We start from the raw sequence: 21225 nt of genomic DNA, 5'->3' as shown, positions 1-21225 counted from the left end.
TTTGTTTTTTTAGAGGAGAAAACCCCAGACAGAACAACTTCTTGAACATTGCCAGGGATACCCAGAGGGATTTCAACTCTGAAATTGTCTCAAATGTCTCAAGTAAGACAATGATTTGGGGGGAAAAAAATACATGCCATTGTGGGCTATTCCTCTGTAGGTCTTGGTTTCCCCAAGACTTTAAGGTTACATGGTAAGTCTCATGGAAAAAACAAACACCCGTGCAGTCCAATTTTCACCATGTGAGCTGGCAACCAGTCTGAAACACAGAGCTGCGAGTGACTAACATGGAGTTTTAGGCCAAAAAGCAAATGAACGACGACTGAAAGGAGAAAGATGGTGAGAAGACACGAGAGAAAGGCGTGTCATTCTCTTTTCTGGGCCAAAGAGCTTGTTGAGGGCAAGTGACATAGTTCTACTCATGGAGACAAGGCAACACCTCATTTAAATCATCAAGACAAAGTGATCTCATAAAAACAGAATTCCAGAAAAGGAATCACCCAAGCAACACTAATGTAAGTTCCAGTCAGCAGAAAGACCTTGAAACACATGTTTATTTACCTTTTTTAAATCCCAGAATGTTTTTTCTCAAGGCGGATTTTGGCCCACGAAGGTACAAAACTGGCTAAGTAACATTGCAGTTACAAGTCCAAGTGCAAGAAAACATCCAAACCAAGTCTCTAACCTAACTGCCAACCTGAAAGCCATACTTGCTCCTTTAACAGCTGTATTTCCCCAAAGTTTTGCATTCAAAATGGCCATAAAGTGCATGGATGGCTTCTAGGACAACGGCAGAGAGCCAGATCATGAGGCACAGTTATAAAAGTATAACCATTCTGTGAGTGAACACAGTGCAATGTCCCAAGTCATGAGCTTGGCTTGACTCAGTTACTTCCCCATGCTATCACCAGCACTCTCTCCCATCCAATACGGTAAGGTCTGAGAGTCACAGAATGGCTAAGGCTGGAAGTGACCTTGGGAAGACATCTGGTTCACTCTACTTGCTCAAACAGGGTCACCTAGAGCTGTGTACTGGGTTCAGCTGTAACAGTTATTTTTCTCCCTCCTAGTAGCTGGTGCAGTGCTGTGTTTTGGCTTTAGTCTGAGAACAATGCTGGTAACACACCAATGTTTTTAGGTATTGTCAAGTAGTGCTCACTCTGATCAAGGACTTTTCAGTCTCATGCTCTGCCAGCGAGGAGGGGCACAAGAAGCCAGGAGGCAGCACAGCCAGGACACCTGACCCAAACCAGACAAAGGGGTATTCCATAGCACAGCACATCATGCCCAGTATATGAACTAGAGGAGTTACCCAGAAGGGACTGATTGCTGCTCAGGTTGGGCTGGGTATCACTCAGCAGGTGGTGAGCAGTTGTACTGCACATCACTTGTATTTATTGGGGTTTTTCTTCCTTTTCCTTTTTAGTTTTATATTCTCTCCCCTTGTCATTTCCCTTAACATTATTATTAGCAGTAGTAGTTTTATATTATACTTTAGTTATTGGACTGTTCTCATCTCAACCCATGGGGTTTACATTCTTTCGATTCTTCTCCCCATCCCACCCAGAGTCGGGGGGACAGAGAGGAGGGTGAGTGAACGGCTGCGTGGTTCTGAGTTACTGGCTGGGCTTGAACCACCAGAAACTGGCTGCCCAGGACATCTTTATGCTCCTAAGCAGCAGCAGTAGGGTAAGGAGAAAGTGCCAAAACACTGTGTGCCCGTAATTGTTACCCAAAACCTTCACCTCAAGATACTTAACCAGGAATGCTAAACCCATCTTTTCCAAATCCTGTTTCAAGGCAAATCATCTCCATAGCTGGGAGACGGAGCAGCTTATTACACCGTCTTCCCCTTTCCCTCAGAAATAATATTTTCAGGCTGTGCCCGCATGTACCATTCCACCCAGGCTCCATCGTACACAGCAACATCTGGTTTGCCACAGAGGTATGCCCCCAGAGCCACATGGCAGGCAGTGACGCCAGAGCCACACGTGGCTACCAGTGGCTTCAAGAGGTCCACCTTCTTCTCCTGGAACAGACTGCGGATCTGCTCAGGGGTCTTCTCTAAGCCAGACTCTGTGAGGAAATTGGTGAAGGGGATGCTTGTCGACCCAGGGACATGACCAGGCTCAATTCCTGGAGGAAAAGCAATACAGATAGGAATTAACCTCTACTGTGTGGGACAAATCTATTGCAGAACCCATTCTCTCTTTTACTGGGAGAAATATTTATTGTTTAGTGTATTCTGTTAAAACAAATACTTTTCTTTTTTTTTTGTTAAACTTTGCTTTACTAGATTACTGATTACTCAGGAAGGATAGCTCTAACTTTCAGGTTACCACATGGACACAATCCTGTCAAGTTCTATTCTTCCTCCACATCTTCCTGGCATCAGAGCGACCCACTCCGATGAGACACTGACTAAAGCACCTCCACAGGCCCTTCTGAGGGGAAGAGTGGCACCAGTACATGAAGAGACCAATGAATATATTTGAGGTGTACGAAAGACACGTTCCTCACCCCAGCCCCTCACGAGAAAAAGTAAACTGCTTCTCCACTCCTGAATTTTCAAAGAACAGCACTTGCCATCAAAAGGAGAAGACAGGTGGATACACTGCCTCAAGCCCCATCCCATAAAGAACAACCATATTTCCCTTCATTACTTCTACAGGATTCAAACTGATGGGCACCTTAAATGAAGCCCCTTTTTATTATGCCAATATCTCAGAAGGCACATTACCATCTCGGGGCTCTGGCTCTACTCCCCGGAACCGTCCTGCAGCACGTGCATCCACTAGTTGGAAGCGGTGGGAATCCAAGTTATCCAAGACATCCTCGTACGTTTTCACCAGGGACTTGTCCAAGGAGGCATGGAACTCAGAGGGAGCTACCTGGCTTTTCCCAGAGGTCAGCGCATTCCCCTCGCGCTGCCAGTTCTTCAGGCCACCATCCAGAAGGGAGACGGCTTCATGTCCAAAGGCCCGGAACATCCACCACACCCGTGGCGCTGAGAAGAGGCCTTGGTCGCTGCCATCGTAGACCACAACATGGGAATCATTCCCCACACCCAGCTTCCCCACATACTCAGCAAAGTCATCAGCTTTGGGCAGCATGTGGTCATAAGGTGACGTACGGTCGCTGCACTGGTCAATGTCAAAGAAAACTGCACCAGGGATATGGCGCTCCTCGAATTCCCGCTTCGGGTCACGCTTCATCTTTGGCAGATACCAGGATGCATCCAAGATTCTCAAGGCCAGACCAGCTTGTTGGGACTTGATGGCTTCTGCAAGCCATTTTGCAGACACCAGAGCACGGTAGAGGAGTTGTTGCGACATTGCTCCCGAGTCCTGGCCAATATTACCTGATTCCTGGGGTCTGCTTGAATTCACCAGACTGAAAAAGGAGGAAAGCCACAAATGAGAAACCAGCCTTAGAAAAGCAACTGGACAAAGATGTGTTTTGGGAACAAAGAGCTGTGTCTGCACTGAGGCGCTAGCTAAGCCTACAGCGAGTGGTTTGAAATGCTCCAGCCCTGAAAAGAAGTTTCACAGAGCTCGCCCAAACCCTGCCCTGGGCAGGACAGCCATGGCACAGTCCTGCCCTGCACTCAGACCCCCATAGCCCACCCCGGCCCCCCAGCAACCACCAGTTAACACTGACAGCACCAAGAGGGAAGCAGTGCAGCCCCAGGGACCCTGATCGGAGGGAACCAAACGCCCCGGGGTGAGGAACAGCCTCACGACGAGGGGGCTCTGCCCCACCGTTTTTATCGCAGACTCATAGAATGGGTTGAATTGGAAAGGACCATCTAGTTCTAACCCCCTGCCGTAGACAGGGACACCTCGCACTAGACCATGCCGCCCATCCCAAAGCACACCTCCAGCCGAGCCCCTACCGAGGCCCTGCCGCCCCTCACACAGGCTGGACCCTCTCCGCGACTCCTCCCGCCCCGGACACCCCCAGCCCCGGCGGGGCCGCGGTTCCCTCCCCGCAGCACCGGGTGAAGGCGCGGGGCCGGCCCACCACACCGCCCCGTACCTCCGTGCTAGGCCTCAGCCGAAGAACGCCCGTCCTCAGTCCCCGCCAGCCATGGCCGCCACCGGGAGGCGGGAAGCGGGAGCCGGGACCCTCCCAGCGGGCCGGCCCCGGGCGGTGCCGCCCGGCCCCGCACCGCCCCCCTACCCGCATCCCCCCGCCGCCGCCGCCGCCGCCGCCGCCGCCGCCGCCATTTTGTGTGTGTGTCCCCGCCAGCGGCGCCCCCTCTCGGCCTCGGCCCGTTCGAGATGGCGGCGCAGGTGTTGAGCCGGCCGCTCGTCACCGCCAAATGGCTCTCGGAGGCCGTGCGGGCCGGCCGGGTCGGGCCGAGCCTGCGGGTGTTGGACGCCTCCTGGTACCCGCCGCAGGAGCGCAACGCCCGGCAGGAGTTCAAGGAGAGGCACATCCCCGGCGCGTCCTTCTTTGACATCGAGGTGTGCCGGGACCAGTCCTCCCCTTACGACTTCATGCTGCCCAGCGAGTCCCACTTCGCTGACTACGTGGGGCGCCTGGGGGTCAGTAACAACACCCATGTGGTGGTGTATGACGGGGACAACCTGGGCACCTTCTATGCCCCCCGTGCCTGGTGGATGTTCCGGGTCTTTGGGCACAAGGAGGTCTCAGTGTTGAACGGTGGCTTCAAGAACTGGGTGAAGGAGGGCCATCCCGTCACGGCGGAGGTCAGCCAGCCCACCCCGGGTGTCTTTAAGGCCAAGCTGAACACGGGCCTGCTGAAGACCTTTGAGGAGATGATACAGAATGTGGGGTCCCTGCAGTTCCAGGTGGTGGATTCCCGCCCCGAGGGCCGGTTCCGGGGGACCGAGCTGGACCAAGGTAATGGAGATGGGAACAGCACCCGGCCCCTGCACCAAGGCGGGATGGATGAGTGTTGGTACGAGTCTGGGCATAACAGCTCCTCCCAGCCAGCAAACTGATATTGCTAATGCACAGGCACGCCTTAGCCTAACTTTGTTGATTTATCTTAAGGGATCCATAGCCAGGCATTCAGATCCCAATGCCCTCACAGAATGCTTTCCTCATGGTTGGTTTTAAAGCTGGAGGAGGAAATAGCAGAAAAGGTCTTTTTGTCAGTTGGCTCCAGGATCCCCCAATCCACACCCTGCAGAAGTTAATCAGACAGAATGCAAACACAGGAGGCGAGAGCTCCCAGGGGTTTGTTCAGTGTCCTATCTTATACCAGCACACATGCATACACTATCAGTATTCATATAGGCACCTCTCACCACAATGAATGCACCAGCAAAAGCCCAAGTTTTAGGCAATACAGTAGCCCAAAGGACTTTGTCCTTCTTGCTCTGGTTCCCAGCAAATAGAGAACTCGCTTGAGCTGCTCTTTGTCCTTTTGCTTCGATAGGAAAAGCCCCAAAACTTTACCAAATGTATGGGCTGTCAAGGTCTCTGTTTTGGCTGCCCCAAGAAGCCGGAACAAAAATTGGTTTTGTTACCTCAGTCAAACACTGGACATGCAAGCAGCAGGGGTGGGAGAAGTCCTGTGCGGTGGGGTAGCTGGTACAGCAGTGCGCCTGGAATGACATTCGAGTTGGTTGTTAAAGGAGGCCCTGAGAGTGTAATTTAAGCCTTGGTATATCCCAGAATAGCCTCCCCTCTGAAGGGGAATCACAGAAATGGCTTAAAAAACCCCCAGAATTTCAAAAACAAAGCACAGAAAAGCTCAACAACAGTTGTTGGGTCTGAGTCTAGCTCCATGCTGCAGGAGCGGGTGTGCAGCAGGCTTCTGTGGTCCTGAGGCAGTGCTGTGCTGCCTTGCAGGTTGGTTGTCATTCAGTTCTGGCTGTTGTCTTATACGTGTGCAGCTGTACAGCCATTAAGCGTGACTCCATGGCCTGAAATAAATTCCCATGTCCGAACCTCAGGAGCATTTAGCTGTAAATGGCTGTGTACACGTGGTTTGCATAAGTGTCTACAGCGAGCCCTCCCCAGCCACGCTCAACCTGTGCAAATCAATGCGGAAGGTAAGAGAGGTAGCAGGAGTGACAGAGGAGACTGTTGCAGGGAGAAAGGGGGAGTTAGGCTTATCATGCGTTCTGTTTCTTTGTTAACTGCAGCCCCTCAAAGCGAAGGTTGAATTTTAACCTCAAGTCACGAATAAAACACTCCTCACTGGGAGCTGGTGGATTTTGCATTCTCTTTCCCAGAGCAGGAGCTCTCACCAGGTGACAAATATTGCAGCCCCTGACAGCTTCTTGAAAACAGATTTTTCTTTTGAAATGAGTCAGCATGGAACAGTTTATTTGCGGTGGTCCAGTTTTGCTTCCCGCAGCAGATCCAACAGGATAAGCATTCCAACTGCAGCTGCTTGTTCCAGAGGAGCTTGACAGCCTTCTGACCCACACCAGCCAATAGCTATGCTACAGCCAGCAGTGGGTAGAAGGGAGCATTTACACCTAAAAGAGCAATTTGAAATCAATGCTGATTAATTACAGGGGTCATCCAATAGGAGGAGAAACGTTGCCTGCAATTTAGAGAAGAAGAATGGTCTTGAGGTTAAGGAACTTGCTGCATTTTCAGGTGATTTCAGTTTAATTATTGCTTCAGCTCTTGACTTCCTAATTAAGTCAATTAATCTCTCCAGTTCCATGAACTCCATCTCTAGAAGAGGCTAAGAGGCTAATTTCAGCTGACTCTTTTGCCTCTTTAGTTTTTCAGTTCCTTGTGGTAAGAATCAGTTGTCTCTGTTTTATTTTTATGCAGCGGGTACCTTGCTGGGATTTAGACCTCCATAGCGTTTAAAATAAGCCATAATACATGGTTATTTTTTTAGTTGCTGGGAGAGCTTTACCTAGGTTGCCAGGGTGGAGAAAAATGCAGGTATTGCTTTGGATGAAAAAGCTTGGATGTTCATCCGTGGTGTGCACCTGAGCCCATCAGATACGCAGCCCTGACCTATGCTCTGGGTGGTTAAAGGTGTCCCTGCGCAGTGTTCTGTGTTTCTGGCGAAAGTAGCAACTCAGGCCTGCTCGCTAGCTGTGGTTCAGCAGTGGTCCAACCAGGTTACTCAGGCACTGTAGGGTGCATGTCTATGGAACCAGCCTGAACTGAAACAATCTCAGGCAATCCAGGGGCAGGTGATAAAAATAATTACGTGGTGGTTACTAGTGCCAGCTCTCTCTGAGTGATGGGTGCTGAAAACGGAGAAACAAGAATTACAGGTGAACAAATGTGTACCAAAAAGTTGTGAATTTCTGAATTCTTTTGCAGACATCTGAGAAAAGAGGGGAAAGTAGCTAGGTAAGAAATCCATCCTGCAAAAAAGAAAGCAAACTCAAGGTCATTTCATGAGCTTCCCACTGTTTTTCTTCTCATTCTCAGCCCTCAGGTAGTCTTTGTCTCCCTTGCATATACACAACTCTTAAAGTTTTGCCTGTTTTTCCAGCTCTTATTCCTCCCTGCCCCAAACATAAGGCTTTTGCTCAGCTGGAATGTGCAGTGGCAGTGAGAAAGGAATGTTGCTGCTTCTTCCCTCTCTTCTCCAAGTGGAGTCTGCAGCTGGGAGTGGACTGGTTCTGCTTTGACCATGACTCAAAGCACAACATGGAGAGTGAGAGACTTTATCAAAGTCTGTTTCAACCCACAGGAACCTACAATGCAAAGCTGTCCATTCGTGTGATGAGGTTGAGGAGCATCAGCTGCCAGAATTAGCACGATGGCCCTGCTGGTTCTTAGAGTTCAGTCTTCTGGCTGTATATGCACACAGTATTTTGACGTTGGTGGCAACATGATCTGGCTGCGAGGACTCTCAGGAAGCTGGCCAGGAGCAAGCTTAAAGTGTTCCTTCCAGTGAGTTTCCGGTAGGTTAGTTGAGATCGCTGATGGTTCCTTCTGAGGCATGCGATTTGAATGGAAGGGAGAGATAAAAAAAGGAGGCAACAGAGGAGGCAGTTGGAAAGGAACTGCTATCTGCAGCCAGCCAACTCCAAGACCACGGGGAGTTAAATGCGGACAAGGCACATCTTTTATCTTTTTGACATTAAGAAATTCCATCTGGAGCTTTCATTGTAAAGAGAAAGGCTAGAGAGAAGGAGCTGTAGTCTTAGCTAGATAAATAGCCAACAAAAAAACCCCAACAAACATTTAAGCAGAGAATCTTAACAGATGTAGAAAAGGGGATTAAACAGTGAAGAAGATAACATCCTACAGGTTACAAATTGTGAGGGAGGATTGCCAGAAGCCAAGCTGAGTGAGACTTGGCAAAAGGAATTAAAACAAATAACAGAACCTGCTGGAGCAAAGTGAATAAAAAGAGAACAAGGAGAGAAAGGGTAAATAGGGTTGCTATGCAGTTAGCAGGAGTTCCAGATGAAAGATTATTTGTGTACAGCCTCAGAATTATAGTTTGTGCTACCTTTTTTGTGTTGTTTGTTAACTCCTGAGGATAAGTCTTCAGAGTAGGGGGAGAGGTGGCAAGAGGGGGAAAGAAGTGGAGATTATAATTTTTAGAGAGGGAGTATAACCAAAATATATCCATGTGCTCAAATCTGTGATGCAGATGATCTCCATCCCAAATGCATGTCAAAAATCAGTCACTTGGCATTGCAACTCCATGAGGCAAGAATTTAATAAATTTAATCAAATGATGGTTCTGTAGGACAGAAACTGGCAAAGTTTGTGTTTGTATTTAGGATAGGAGGTACAGCACGACCTAGGTAGCTGTTGATCTGTTATCCTAACATGGATAGATTGGAAGGTTTTAAAAAAAAGTAAAATTATTTTAAATTAAGGCAAAATTGAATAAAATACCTTGGTAAACTTGCACTGCAGCTAAGAGCTCTATTTCCTTGCCAACAGAATTGATTTGCCAGGTAAGAGAAATGGGAACAGGCATGCCTGGAAGTTATGTCTGATCTTTTCTTCCAGCCATTGGAAGCACCTTCGAGATAGACTTGTTCCATTTGGACTTCATTAATACTTTGGGCAGAATATTAGAGGGATAATTATTAATTCAATGTGAGAAAGAAGGCAAATAGCACAAGTACTGTTAGATTCAAAAAAACCCTGACTGAATGGGAGATAAGGGAGATAAGAATAGCTTGAGCTGAAAGCTGATCTGTGGGGCTGGAAGTTGCCAGCATGGCCCCATCATTATGCTGCTGTGTTTTATTTCATATTTTCTGCATCATCAAGGCACTGAAAATAGAGAGTTGCTACTGAAATGTGCTGCTGGCACAGCTTTGGGGAGGTTTAAATGGTCACATGGGGAGTATTATGTGAGGTACCATCTGCAGCCATAGAATTGACAGGAGGTACAATGCTACAGAGAGCAAGGTTGGATGCTTAGTACCCCGAAATACTTAATTGCGTGTGTTTCTCTTACAGCTGAAGACCCCACATTTGGAAGCAATAGAATAGGGTAAGACTTGGATGGATTAGTTGGGTTCAATGAACTCAAATATGATTTTGCCTTGACAACAGCAATTATTAACCTCCTATCTACCAGCTGAGATGCTAGGAAGTGCCACTTCCTTATCCAAAAGCCTAGAACTGTTTCTGGGCTGGCCAAGGCAGTGAAAAGCATATCTAATTGAGTTCTTACTGGGTTTAGACTAAGGCTGTGTACGCTGGGTACGCACCATGGAGCAGTAGCAGAGAGGAAGAAAAACTATTTCAGTCACAGGGCAATGTTAACTCAAGGACAAATGGTGTATGTGACGAACTTAATGTTGCAAATTAATATTCCTCCTCACATGGGCAAGGAGGTGCCTCAGTGGGAACTTTTATGGCAAGAATCCAAACTGGTTCTGAGATGGGTGCTTTTATGAGAGGGAGCCTATAAAGTGGTCACTGTAGTAGCTGGGAGCCAGGCTCTGTAATCCTAGGGTTCCTTCCTGGATTTTCTAAGGGTGACTGTAAATCTGGCATGGAGTATCCTCTGTGTATATGAGGCAGGAGCAGATGTATCTTCTTGCCTGTTGAGATCTCAACTGTGTCCATCCGTACCGTCCAGTCCTGTGTTTCTCTGCTCTTGTCCTAGAAGAGAACAAGCTGATGAAACTTTCTCAACCACTCCAGCACTTTTTAGGCAGTCCAAGGGTTTGTGGTTGTGCAATGTCAGCTCTTTCTTTCAGCTGAACACCCACATACATAAGTAAATACAGTTTCTACAGAATTCCTTATCTTTCACTCAGAGAGTGCAAGCACTGGTCTCTGACTCCAATAGACTTTTGAATCTCTAAAGCAAGGAAGTCTCTCTATAGATCAAAGTCAAAAACTCTTTAAAATTAGATTGTTCTTTTCAGATCTGCTCAGCTTCTAAGAGTTAAGGCTGGTGAGTGTGCCACGACAGTCTCCAATTAGACTACCTGTTTTAAGATGTGTGAATAGTCTAGAAAAGCAACCATGAGCATGGGGCTTGGGACACCTAAGAACTGAATCGGTGGCCCAGCAAGCTCCTTTGCACCAGCCCTTTTAGTTCAGCCCTAAGGACTTCTTGATCTTGGTACACCTCGCAGTGCCGCAGGATGGTGTGAGAGCATTGTTCTATGGCTCACAGGCTTGGCTGTAGTGTGGTGGTCTCCAGTACTGCAGCAGAGTCTTGGAGAAATCCATTGCGAAATGACAGCATTGGGACCATTCATTCTTGCAGGAAAGTGGTAGCCTAACCTAGGCGTGTAATTTTCCAATAAGAAGTTCTGCAGCCTAAGAACTGCAAACAAGGTTTTCTCCCACTCAGTATTTGTATTATTTTTATTTCCCCTCTGTCATACAAACACTGTATTAATGAGCATGGATTTTGCAGTTCTCTGTACTGAAATGATGAACTGTTGTTTTCTGGAAATGGAGAAGATGTGGTGAAAGCATCGGTTTGAAACACTGCCATTTTTTGTTGGTGGGTTATTTGGGGGGTTTTTTTTGTACGTTAGTCCCTCCAGAAGTCAGCAGTTTTTCTCTCCCAACTTCTCCCTGTAATGATAAACACTTCTGAAGGGATGCATGAGGTGACTAGTAGACAACAGTGCCAGGTTTCTAAGGTACTCCGGGAGGATGAATCAAAAGACAAATAGGGTCCACCTGGAACAGGGAGAGATATTGCAAAGCTGACTTAGGGCAGCTTTGATTGTCTTTAGGCCCTCAGTCTTTGTCCAGCAGAGCAAAAATCACCTCCTCAGTACCCTGCCAAAACCCTGTTTTCCCCTTATGACGTATCTCTAAACTGCAGTGTCGTTGGGATGTGTGATGTCAGTCTCTGATTAGGTGTACTTTAATCATTTGACTGTGACCAAAGTTCCCTGCCCCAGTCTCTCCCATCTCCTGAGATCAGTTACCCTGATGACTTAGGCAAGTGGGAAAATGTCAGTGAAAGATTACTGTTTATGTGACTTTCCAGGGCTGTCTCATTAGAAGTTCAAACCTAGCAAGGAAATTCCCTGAAATGCATTTTCAACGTAATGTAATTTCCTGCTCCAATGAGGCTTGATCCAAAGCCTCTCAAAGTCAATGGAAAAGCTTCTATTGAGTGTAATGGACTTTGGTTAAGCCTGTAGGGACAGAGTGTGAATTTCAAGGGCATGATGAAAATCATATCCATCATGTTTTTATATCTGCTTCTTTCTAAAGACCTTGTTCTTGAGATGCAACTTCTAGCTTGCCTGAAGTGCAGCAGCAGAAAAACAGAGTCCATGTTGATTTCATCCACGGAGTGGAAAAAAAAGTGATACAAAATCTATATTCTCACTTCTCTGACCCTGTTTCCCTGGGATAGCTGCCTCAGCAGTAATGTGGCTGACTTAAAGGTTGCTTTACTTTTCTAAAATATGATTTTAAGGAATAAACTGTGAACAGATAACTGCTTTCGTGAATTCCACATACCAGCCACGCTTCCTGCTTCTGAAAGCTGTGTCGCTATGCTCTACTGGCATACTTGGGGAAGGTCAGAAACACATTGCTGCGTTGCTCTTTACACAGATCCCTTAATGTCTTTGTTAGGATCTTTTCTGTGGTGGTTCTTTGATTCTTGTCACATCTAGGGCTTCTTCAGATTCCTACCTCTCATTGCTTTGAAGGGGGAAATAGTTTGCAAAATGTTCTGGAGCCTTTGACTTCACCAAAGTTTAATAATCTTTGTCCTCCTCTTTTTAGCCCCATACTGCTGTGCATCTTCATCGTCACCAGAAGCAAATGAGTATCTTGGAGAAAGTGGAAGTATCTACAGTGGTGTCTCTTTAATGTCTATTTTGTAGGTGTCTTTCATCACCTACATTAATGTCTCCTTGCTCATGTTTCCTTTTCTTGTTCACTCTTGTAGGGCTGGAATCTGGTCATATCCCTGGTTCAGTGAACATACCCTTCCAATCATTTCTAACAGAATCTGGCCACGAGAAGAGTATCGAGGAGATCCAAGAAATATTCCGTGAGAAGAAAGTGGATCTCTCAAAGCCACTGACAGCCACATGCCGCAAAGGTGTGACGGCATGTCACATTGCCTTGGCAGCCTTCCTGTGTGGCAAGCGTGATGTGGCTATTTATGATGGTTCCTGGTCAGAGTGGTTCCACCGTGCCCCACCTCGGTACAAGGTCTCTGAGATGAAGCGCAACAAGGCCTAGAGGGACACTTGTTTCTTGGGCGGTGAGACCTAGCAGCTGCCTCCAGCCCAGGGTGCAGGGCAAGGGAAGAGGTGGAAGTACAGAAAACACATGCTGATTTATATTTTGCTAATTTTTTAAGAATGATCAGTAGATTTCTATCCGTCTTTCGGTTTCTCACAATGAATAAAGTCTAATTCTAAGACAATGCATCTGTGAATATTTCTAATTCTCTGTTGCCTGTGACCTGCTTGTACTGGGTGGGAAAAGCAGCTTTGTAACGTGAAGGAGAGTTGCACTCTTCCTTGGTGACTTAAAGAAATTCCGGTGGCTTGGAGAGAGCTGAGGTCCATGGTGGAACAGAATAGGTGAAAAATCTAGGGTTAAAATATAGCACTGGGTGCTGGACACAGGAGGGCCAAGCTGTGGTTCTGTCATTGGCTTAGTGTAAGACCTTTAGGCAGCCCACCACCTCCCCTTCTCTGATGTGAAAAACAGGGGCACCTTCCTCTCTGATGGATGTCAGTGAACTTGTGTGAAGCATTTGGAGATGCTGGAAGATCCAGTTCTGCGGAAATAATACAGTCTAGTTGGTTATCATGACTGTTTTAAAAGAGTCTCCAAGAAATCCTGTGTATGTGGTAAGAACTTCTGAGCACAGGTGTTTCATGAGACCTGAGCCTTTTACTCTACTCCTTGTTTGGTTTTTTCGGTCAGCAAGGAGAACCGTGATCTCTGCCACGTTTCTTCTGGTTCCCATAGAGATGACAGCTCATAGATAGAGGGAGGGTTGTTCCCCAGCAACCACCTCTTCAGCCTTCATCACACCCCCGTATCTGGACTTCAGCAGGACCTGCCTGCTGTGACACCACATCATGGACCACATGAGAGAGGTAGTAATGGAAGAGGCTTTGCCTCCTGTCGAATCCTGGATCTTTTTCTTTTGTAAAAAACAAGGGGTAAAAGATCCAATGTCATTTTGATATCCATGGGGCCTCTCAGGTCTGGAAAGTCACTGAAATCTCCTCATATTTTGGAGGCCCAGCCAGATGTGGAAGGCATATGAGACCATTCTTGACCACAACTGGAGAGAATGGCGTATGATTTCCTACACCTGTTTGAGGAGGTTAATTTTCTGCTTGCAAAAGACAGCTTCCTCTTTCCTCTATGGCTGCAGATCAGGGAAGTCAATGTTAGGCTATGCTAAACATGCATTTTTGGGTTTGGTTGTGGGGTTTTTCATTTAGAAAGAAAGATCAAGATGAATAATTTTTAGTTCTTTAATCAAGATATGTCTTTTCTGGTATGTAGCCACTTGTCCCTTACAGAACTGGCTTAGCAAAGGAATAAGTAGACATAGCTCTGTAGCTTCTGTTATCCAGGAGGGTGGTAAAATGTCCTTAAAGCCCTTCTTGGCATCAAGATATAGGAGTCTCAAAGTGGTGCTTTGACTTTGAACCTTCATGCTCAGAAGTAAAAATGAACAATAGGCAATAACAATAGCATCATATACAGTTACAACCTAGAAAGTAAGAACAGTTGCAGGCTTCAGCATCATTTTGTGCGGGAGGAAGTGGGGAAATGGAAGTTACCAGTGAATGGGATTTGAGAAATGAGCACATTGCCTCATTACACAGAAATTCTGCTTTGTTGGAAGAAATGGGAAAGGAGGAATTTCTACAACAGCAGACTGGAAAGTTCTTTCCACTGAATATAGTAATAATAACAGACATGGTTTTGTTTTAAGTAGGAGGTGGGAGTTAACACAGGAGTTTATTTAGCAACATAGATTCCTGCACTTTGATCATGCGTAAATATTTGGCTCTTCTTTAGAAAGAATAAAAAGCGATACAGAAAAGCAGCAGATCATGCCTTGTGAGCCAAGACTGCCTTCCTCTCTTCATCTCTTGTGACCCCGTTCTTTCTGTGGGAGAGATTTTGTCTCTTAATGCATTTGCAGAGCACACAGCACTGACTCCTGAAGTCTGACTGAGAGAGAGAACTTCAGCTTTAGGATCCCAGTAGTGTATCAGACATGGTGCTGCAAAGTACTGTCACAGTGTAAAACACAAGCTGTCAGTTCAAGTCAGCCCTGGTGAGTTAACTTTGAAGTGGTAGGCTTCCTACTCTGTTGGCTGGTGTCTTCATTCCAATAACTAGCCTCAGGAGCAGAAGGTAAGGATATATGTCATTTGAGAAATGCAAACATATATCCCTGTCTGAGCCAGATCCCATTTGTACTGCTAGTGCCAGCAGGCTCACCATTGCCATATTGACCATGGAGGTCCTTGGCTTCAGTTGTCACCTGTCACAGGTTTCACACGGGCTAAGCCTGTAGGATGCTGCTGGAATGAGAAACACAGACCATCAGGAAGATAAGTCTGAGGGTTAAACAGACATTCCCTCTGCAGGAAAGACATGAGCTTCCTCCTAATGCAGGAGGCAGTCTGCAAAGGCTGAGTGTTGGATCAGTCACATCAGCAGGACTAGCAAAGCAGAACAGGGGACAGTCTGTGCCAAAATCAGGGAAGAAATCCTGTCTCCAGCCTGTCTCTTTTGCTTTGCATAGCCAGCATTGCACAGGTGTTTTATGTTTATCACCTCCTGTCCCCATTTTTTCTGGCCTTACTTTAAGGCACCAAAAGAAGGAATTGTAATTGTACAGCATATGACCAATCTGACATGTCTAGGTGCTTTAGAATAAAGAAAAATAAATTACATTTTCACTGAGGTTTTTTTTCCGTTTTGGCTTGTGTCTGCAGCACTGTTCAGCTCTTTCAGCTTGATATTCCCCAGAGGCGCTAGTTGGCCATGTCGTAGGCAGGCTATCCCATGTGAGCTGTTAATGTGAAATCGTGCAGGGCTTTGGTGGTTTTTCTTTTATAATCTGAGAGGATTATGTGTTGTAAGACCAACCATGCAGGCATGTAGGGACAGCTCTATCTTGATCTAGGAAGGCACCTAATATCTTTGAGAATAATCTATGTCATCTAAAGATGAGCAGGACCACTGTCCCCTTCCTTCCCATCTCTGGGCCTGACACAGCCTTTGTTTCTCTTCCAAGGGTGTGCTAGAGGTTCCAACTCCCCCTGCACCTGATGTGGCAGAGAATGACTTTGAGCTGGCCAACCGTACTTCAGGTAAGCAAGGTGGCAGAGAAGCTGTCCCTGCTTCAGAGCTTGCTTTGCAAGCTTGTGAGGCTGTGTCATTCCCTCCCTTCATGCCTTCCAGAGGTGCATGTACCTTTGTGGGTGAAAACTCCTTGGACAGAGATCCCATGTGCCATGGGCTGATGGGTTAAAATCCCCCCCGGCCAAGTATGTCTTCCTCTGCTGGTGGACTTGTCTCGCTACCTCCTTGCACAAGCGCAATAAGCCACTGATGTGCTGTAAATTCTTCAGCAAATACCATGAGCCACAGAGACTGTAAGTGTATGTTCACAAGAGTGATCGTGATCGTGGATTAGAAGGGCCCCTACACTAACAAAACACGGACCTTTGTGTGCGTGTTTGACCACAAGATTTTTACTTCCACATTTCTGTGCATGTTCATCTCTTAAGAGCACTTAAGACTCCTCAGGAACCTTCACCTGGTTCAGCAGGAAGATTGATGTAATGCTGCTAGGTTGTTGGGGTTTTTTCTCGTTCCTTCTTTGAGACCTTTCATGTTTCTTTCATTGTCTAACAATGACACAATGACATACCCGGTTCTTTCCAGCGCCATTTACAGTACCACCTGTCATCAAAACAGTATCAAATTTGTTGATCTATTATTTTTGTCTTTAAGTGGAACCTGAAGAAGAAAAAAAGGAGCATCTTCCAGAAAGCAGACACAAAACACCCCAAAGGAGCTCCAGCAGAGCTCAGGGAACAGCAAAGAATCCTGCACCTGTTAAATCCCAGGTATCTCTTTCTGCAAAGTATGCTCAGACTAAAAAACAGAGCAAACAGAATCTCCAGGCCAAAATTCCCCCCGTGCAGAATTTTCGTTCAAGAGGACTTGAAGAGAAAAGAGAAGATGCTTCTGCCACCAAAGACCCAATAGTGGGGCTTGAGCCAAGAGAGAGGAACAGCACTTCCTGCCTGTCTGCAATATCTACACAGAGGGAGGCAGAAGACACCAACTTTGTCTCAAATGCCAAAGAATTAGTAGCAGGCGAGCAGCAAACACTGAGCGCTAGAAGGCCTGGATCTTCCCAGAAGACCATCAAAGACAGCTATGAAAAAGCCAAGGAGACGGACAGCCTGTTAAGTGCCAAAGAATCCTTAACATCATTAGGGCCAGATATGAAAGGAGAATGGAACCCCCTTCTGGCAAAGAAGAACAGCTTGATCCATGCTAGCAGCAAATATAAATTTGCCACTGCAGATGAAGTTACCAATGAAGAAGAGGTATTGTATCCTTTGTGGCAAGCTTGAAGGCTGTTTATATGTAGCAGGAGGCTGAGTGGGTGGGATATTAGCTGTATACTAGCAGTTTCTAGAAGACATGTAGAGGGATGGATTTGGGCTTCACGCTACAGCCCAAACATTCCACAGACAGCCTTTCCCATGTCTTCTTTGACTTTGTTTTTCCATCCCCTTTTCATTTATAAGGTTCCTGTAGCCAGGCAAAGCCCTAACTCAGCAAGGCAAAACAATGTGGTACCAGGACCCAGTCCAGAGCCCAGCACCATCATCCCTTTCTAATCCCTCCCCTTCATGCTTTTTACCAGTCCTCATTGTCCCTTGCAACTACAGTGCCTACAGAAGTCGGTGGGGGAGGCTCAGAGTCAGACCCAGGTCCCAGGGATTAGTCATAGCTCAAAGATCCATGCAGGGCTGGAAGTACCAGGAGTTTGCTGCACTTTGGGAATGTGGACTAAGTGATTCCTTCTCGTTTGTTTTCAGGACCGGCGAGCACTGTGCAAAGCAGCATTAATCATGGGACAGAAAAGACTCAGCGACCGTACTGGAATGCAAAAAACCTCGTCAAACTCTGCATCTCTTACTGATTACAACCAGCTGGGTTTTAACCTGAGATCAAATATCTTCCAAGGTGAGGGGACAAACCTATGCGTGACCTACAAAGCTGGTTCCATCTACACTTTGCCAGGGCTCACGGCAGCCACACTGCTTTTAGTAGAGATCTGACTGTAGGTGACCCTCACTTCCCCCTCTTGTTTTTTCTATCCAGAGTCACTTCTTTTCCACACTGTGGTGCTTGCGGAAATGAAAGCTAGAGCCTCTCTTTCTATGTGTCCTATGCCTTTCTTTTCTTTTCTTTGACTTCCTTTTTTTCCAAGGAGTGAAAAGTGAAGGTGTAGCATGATCTGTGTCCTCCGTGTTCAGAGCTGACCAAATGGATACCATTTGCGATTCAATGTCCCCTGTCATCTCCAGTCCAGTTACCTTTAGTTCCAATATTGACATTACTTCTCTTCAAGACCTGTAGAGATGTGGGGCTCTGAAATGTCTTCCCCAAACCTCTGTTTCTAAGGTCCCCAGGGATAACTCCATCTAAACAAATATTGGGAATTAAGCATTCACCTCATTCCTGTTACCATCATACCTAAGAAACTCTGAAATAATTGTCTTCTGATTCCAATTTCTCATGTACCAGCATGAAACAGAGTCCTTTTCCTTATACAGTACACTGTACCCTTGCTGGATATTGAAGACTATATTGTCCTGGGTATGTGTAGTCACACAGAAAGAAAGGACATCTTATCCCAGGGAGCTCAAAATCGTTGTCAAGGAAATGGTACAATAAAAAGGAAGGAGAAGAGGAAAGGATGAGAAATTAAAATAAAGCCTCCTCAAATGGCTTAAAGTCAAGAGGGGATTAAAAAAAAAAAGTCACAGCTGGGATCTCTTTGTTAAGTATCGTGGCAGAGAAGGAGCTCAAGTAGGTACCTGAAGTGGTAAGATGGTGGTTTTTGTGGAGCTGTGCTGCTGAATAGGAAGTTACTCACATGAATTGAGAGGATTCAACAGGAAATAAGTGGGCACTTGACTAAAGAAAGGGCACTGGGATGCAAATAAAGATGATGCCTTGCAGCACCCTCTGTGTGTGTCTCATACGTGAGGAGGAAAAGCAGATAAATTGTCAAACACAAGCTCCCTCCTGGGTGATGAGCCCTTGAAACTGCTGATTTTACTCCCCTGCTCAATTCCAGGACTGCAGTAGGATGATTTCTACGTACAGTTCCTTATTTGTTGTTCCTTGCAGGTGGCCCACTGGAGAGCCGAAGCTTGATGAAAGATTCCTACACCCCTGATATAACTCAGAGAGTAATCAGGGATCCCAAAAACTGGCACGGAAGGAGGACTGATGAGCTAGGTATGGCTTCTGCCAGGAAAAGTACATTGCTGAATTCCTGAGATAGCTGCTGCTTCTGCCAAGGACAATGGATGGGTTTGGGCAAAGGTGTGGGGGGATTAGAAATTGTCATTTTCACAAGAGACGAGCTCCACAGCTGGAAAAATCCATGAGGAATAATAGCATTGGAAGGGAGATTGTAACTGAGCTATGATTTGCCTTCTTTACAGGGAAATGGCATCAGAAAAATGCCTTAAATCTTAACCTGCAGAAAGCACTGCAGAACAAATATGGGAAGAAAAAAAGCAAGTCTTAGAAGATGAAGGTTCTTGGAGTGCATTCAGCGAGGGATCTTTTTCCTGAGCTATCTAATAAACCTCCCTATAAAGCATGAACTTATTGCTTGCTCGTTTGCCAACAGCAGATATGTTGCTGGTGCTCTTCCCCTCTCAATTAGGGTGGCTTTGGGGAAAGCAATGCAAGATAGATTTGAATATGAATACCAAAAAATCACTCTTGGTCACTGGTAAGACGGGCCTAATCAGTGTGTGAGGCACATGCCCTTGCAGAGGGATGTGGTGGTGAGAGGGTGCCATATAGAAATTCATCTGCTCAGCACATAAGGTGGAATAGGACCTGTGAGCGGTGTAAGAGGGCGATGGCAGGAGGGTGCATGTGTGTGTGCAGACTTATGTTCGCCAGAAGATTAGTGATATTTCAGCAGCTGCCCCAGCAGTTCTGAGAGAAGTATGGAGGATGCACTGGGAATGAACCAGGGTTGTCCAATGACCTGAATGGTGCCTACCTCTCCCCACACTGAAGTCTGTAAAGCCCCTGTGCATGAAGCTTCAGAGCTGTGTGTACATAGTAGCTGGACACACCAAGCAAAGAGCAAACTTTCTGTTGGTGCTTTCAAGGTGAATTCAAGCTCTCTTGCCAGAAAGGCAGCAAACAGTGCCCACTCAATAACCTGAGCACAGCTCTGTATGGCTGGCATCAGATGCCTACGTGGAGTAGGAGAGGAAGGTTCTCTGCCTTCCGCTCTAGTTTTGTTGTTGCATCTGCCACATGGAGGATTTCAGTGGAAGCTCTTACCCTGGCAGAGAGCAGCAGAAGAGGAGGCATCAGGGTATTCACTAAATCGCACACTATTTGCAGGCCCAGCCAACACAAAACCCCCGTGCCTGTTCTGCCTAAAGGGAAAAGGAAAGCAGAGAGAAGCCCCAAGACTTTCCAATCTGCAAATCACCCCACAATGTGAATGGACCCTTACTGAAGGTCTTGTAAGCCCTACTTGCCTCTGTCAGCCCTTTCTCTAACTCAGACGTCTCTCAGAGAGAAGCAGATGCATCAGTTTGCACAATCTAAAGCTCAGAGGGTGTATCTAGATAGTAAGGAAGGACCACCCAAGGGCTTGAATGATGCAGGACATGAAGAGTCTTCAGGGCTTCCTGGTGTGTTTTTCTCCCAGTATTTCATGGCCTTGATATTGCAGGATCCTGCCTTCCAGCTCCAAAGTGGAGCAGTTTGGTGTAGCAATCACAAAGTGTGTGTCTGCGAATAGCGATGCCCTGATCTTTCCCATCTGGTCCCAAGCTTTCACCATTTTAAAAGATTGATGCTTTGCTCCCTGATATGAACCGTTTTGGAGCAGAATTAGGATTGTTACTTCATCCTTCATCGGCTGGTGATTAGATAGCAATATGCTGACTTTGTAAAAGTAGTGAAGGAGGTTAAAATGTAACTAATGATAATCAACCGATAATCGTTTTCCACCACCAATAATTAGCCATTTGGAATTCCAGTGTTTCCAGGCACATGTCCAAGTTTTTCAAATTAAGGAGACTGGCCAAATGGCAGCTTGTAGAAACCTCCCTGTGGGTTTTCCTTGTACATTAATACGAAGCGGCTCCTGTCTGAACACACACCACTCCAGCTGAACAGCACAGCTCTGCAGGAACACCCTGTCCTCTGTGTTGCATCCATCACTGATGACCAACATAATTGCAGGTACATAGTAAATGCTGTCATCTGAGAGCACAGCAGGTCCTAATCCAGAAAACACGGAGCTGAGCAGAAATCTACTGACGTCGTTTGGCGTACTGGAAGCAGGCAGTTCAGGGCACAGTTAGCTAATACACAAAATATAGTACGTAGGCTGAATCAGCACATAGATTTACAGACCTATTTCTAACAGACATTAGAAATAGACATTAGGGCAGGCAGACTGGAGGATTATAATACAGCTTGGAGCAAAGACCTTTTGCTACTGATGAAAGGCTCATGAAGAGACTAGATCGGAAGGGAAACAAACTGAAAGGTCTTGTTGGT

General features: G+C 46.4%; 3 protein-coding genes across 5 annotated transcripts; 2 read left to right on the top strand and 1 right to left on the bottom strand.

The window, feature by feature from the left end:
• Positions 1–516: 516 nt before the first annotated feature.
• On the bottom strand, positions 517–5577 carry MPST (mercaptopyruvate sulfurtransferase). Of its 3 annotated transcripts, XM_030478556.1 has the most exons (4): positions 5502–5577; positions 5017–5090; positions 2741–3393; positions 517–2136 (listed from the first exon to the last, which is right to left on the bottom strand). In XM_030478556.1, the coding sequence occupies exons 2-4, from the start codon at positions 5028–5030 to the stop codon at positions 1838–1840; spliced, it is 966 nt and encodes a 321-aa protein (XP_030334416.1). In that variant the 5' UTR covers positions 5031–5090; positions 5502–5577; the 3' UTR covers positions 517–1837. The 3 variants fall into 3 exon arrangements, with proteins under 3 accessions (XP_030334416.1, XP_030334415.1, XP_030334417.1); XM_030478555.1 differs by lacking the exon at positions 5502–5577 and having other exon boundaries at positions 5017–5107; XM_030478557.1 differs by lacking the exons at positions 5017–5090; positions 5502–5577 and adding an exon at positions 4039–4238.
• TST (thiosulfate sulfurtransferase) lies at positions 4161–12804 on the top strand. The gene is made up of 2 exons (XM_030478558.1): positions 4161–4869; positions 12317–12804. Exons 1-2 carry the CDS (start codon positions 4284–4286, stop codon positions 12613–12615), a joined length of 885 nt encoding a protein of 294 aa, XP_030334418.1. The 5' UTR covers positions 4161–4283; the 3' UTR covers positions 12616–12804.
• An 886-nt stretch (positions 12805–13690) lies between these two features.
• On the top strand, positions 13691–19285 carry TEX33 (testis expressed 33). Its single transcript, XM_030478554.1, has 5 exons — positions 13691–15734; positions 16381–16985; positions 17484–17631; positions 18805–18915; positions 19125–19285. Exons 2-5 carry the CDS (start codon positions 16881–16883, stop codon positions 19208–19210), a joined length of 450 nt encoding a protein of 149 aa, XP_030334414.1. The 5' UTR covers positions 13691–15734; positions 16381–16880; the 3' UTR covers positions 19211–19285.
• The last annotated feature ends 1940 nt before the right edge of the window (positions 19286–21225 follow it).

Source organism: Strigops habroptila, chromosome 3 (assembly GCF_004027225.2).
Source record: "Strigops habroptila isolate Jane chromosome 3, bStrHab1.2.pri, whole genome shotgun sequence".
Lineage (NCBI taxonomy): Eukaryota > Metazoa > Chordata > Aves > Psittaciformes > Psittacidae > Strigops > Strigops habroptila.
The sequence above is the reverse complement of the archived record's forward strand: the minus strand, read 5'-3'. Positions and strand labels throughout refer to the sequence as shown.

What these genes read in the sequence shown, in the direction of transcription:
- TST (XM_030478558.1), top strand. Translation starts at nt 4,284, where the DNA reads ATGGCGGCGCAGGTGTTGAGCCGGCCGCTCGTCACCGCCAAATGGCTC. An exon ending in GGGGACCGAGCTGGACCAAG is followed by an intron (nt 4,870 to 12,316) that starts GTAATGGAGATG and finishes TCACTCTTGTAG; the next exon opens with GGCTGGAATCTGGTCATATC.
- MPST (XM_030478556.1), bottom strand. An exon ending in AGAGCCAGAGCCCCGAGATG is followed by an intron (nt 2,137 to 2,740) that starts GTAATGTGCCTT and finishes CTTTTCCTCCAG; the next exon opens with GAATTGAGCCTGGTCATGTC.
- TEX33 (XM_030478554.1), top strand. Translation starts at nt 16,881, where the DNA reads ATGAAAGGAGAATGGAACCCCCTTCTGGCAAAGAAGAACAGCTTGATC. An exon ending in AAGTTACCAATGAAGAAGAG is followed by an intron (nt 16,986 to 17,483) that starts GTATTGTATCCT and finishes GTTTGTTTTCAG; the next exon opens with GACCGGCGAGCACTGTGCAA. An exon ending in AAGGAGGACTGATGAGCTAG is followed by an intron (nt 18,916 to 19,124) that starts GTATGGCTTCTG and finishes CCTTCTTTACAG; the next exon opens with GGAAATGGCATCAGAAAAAT.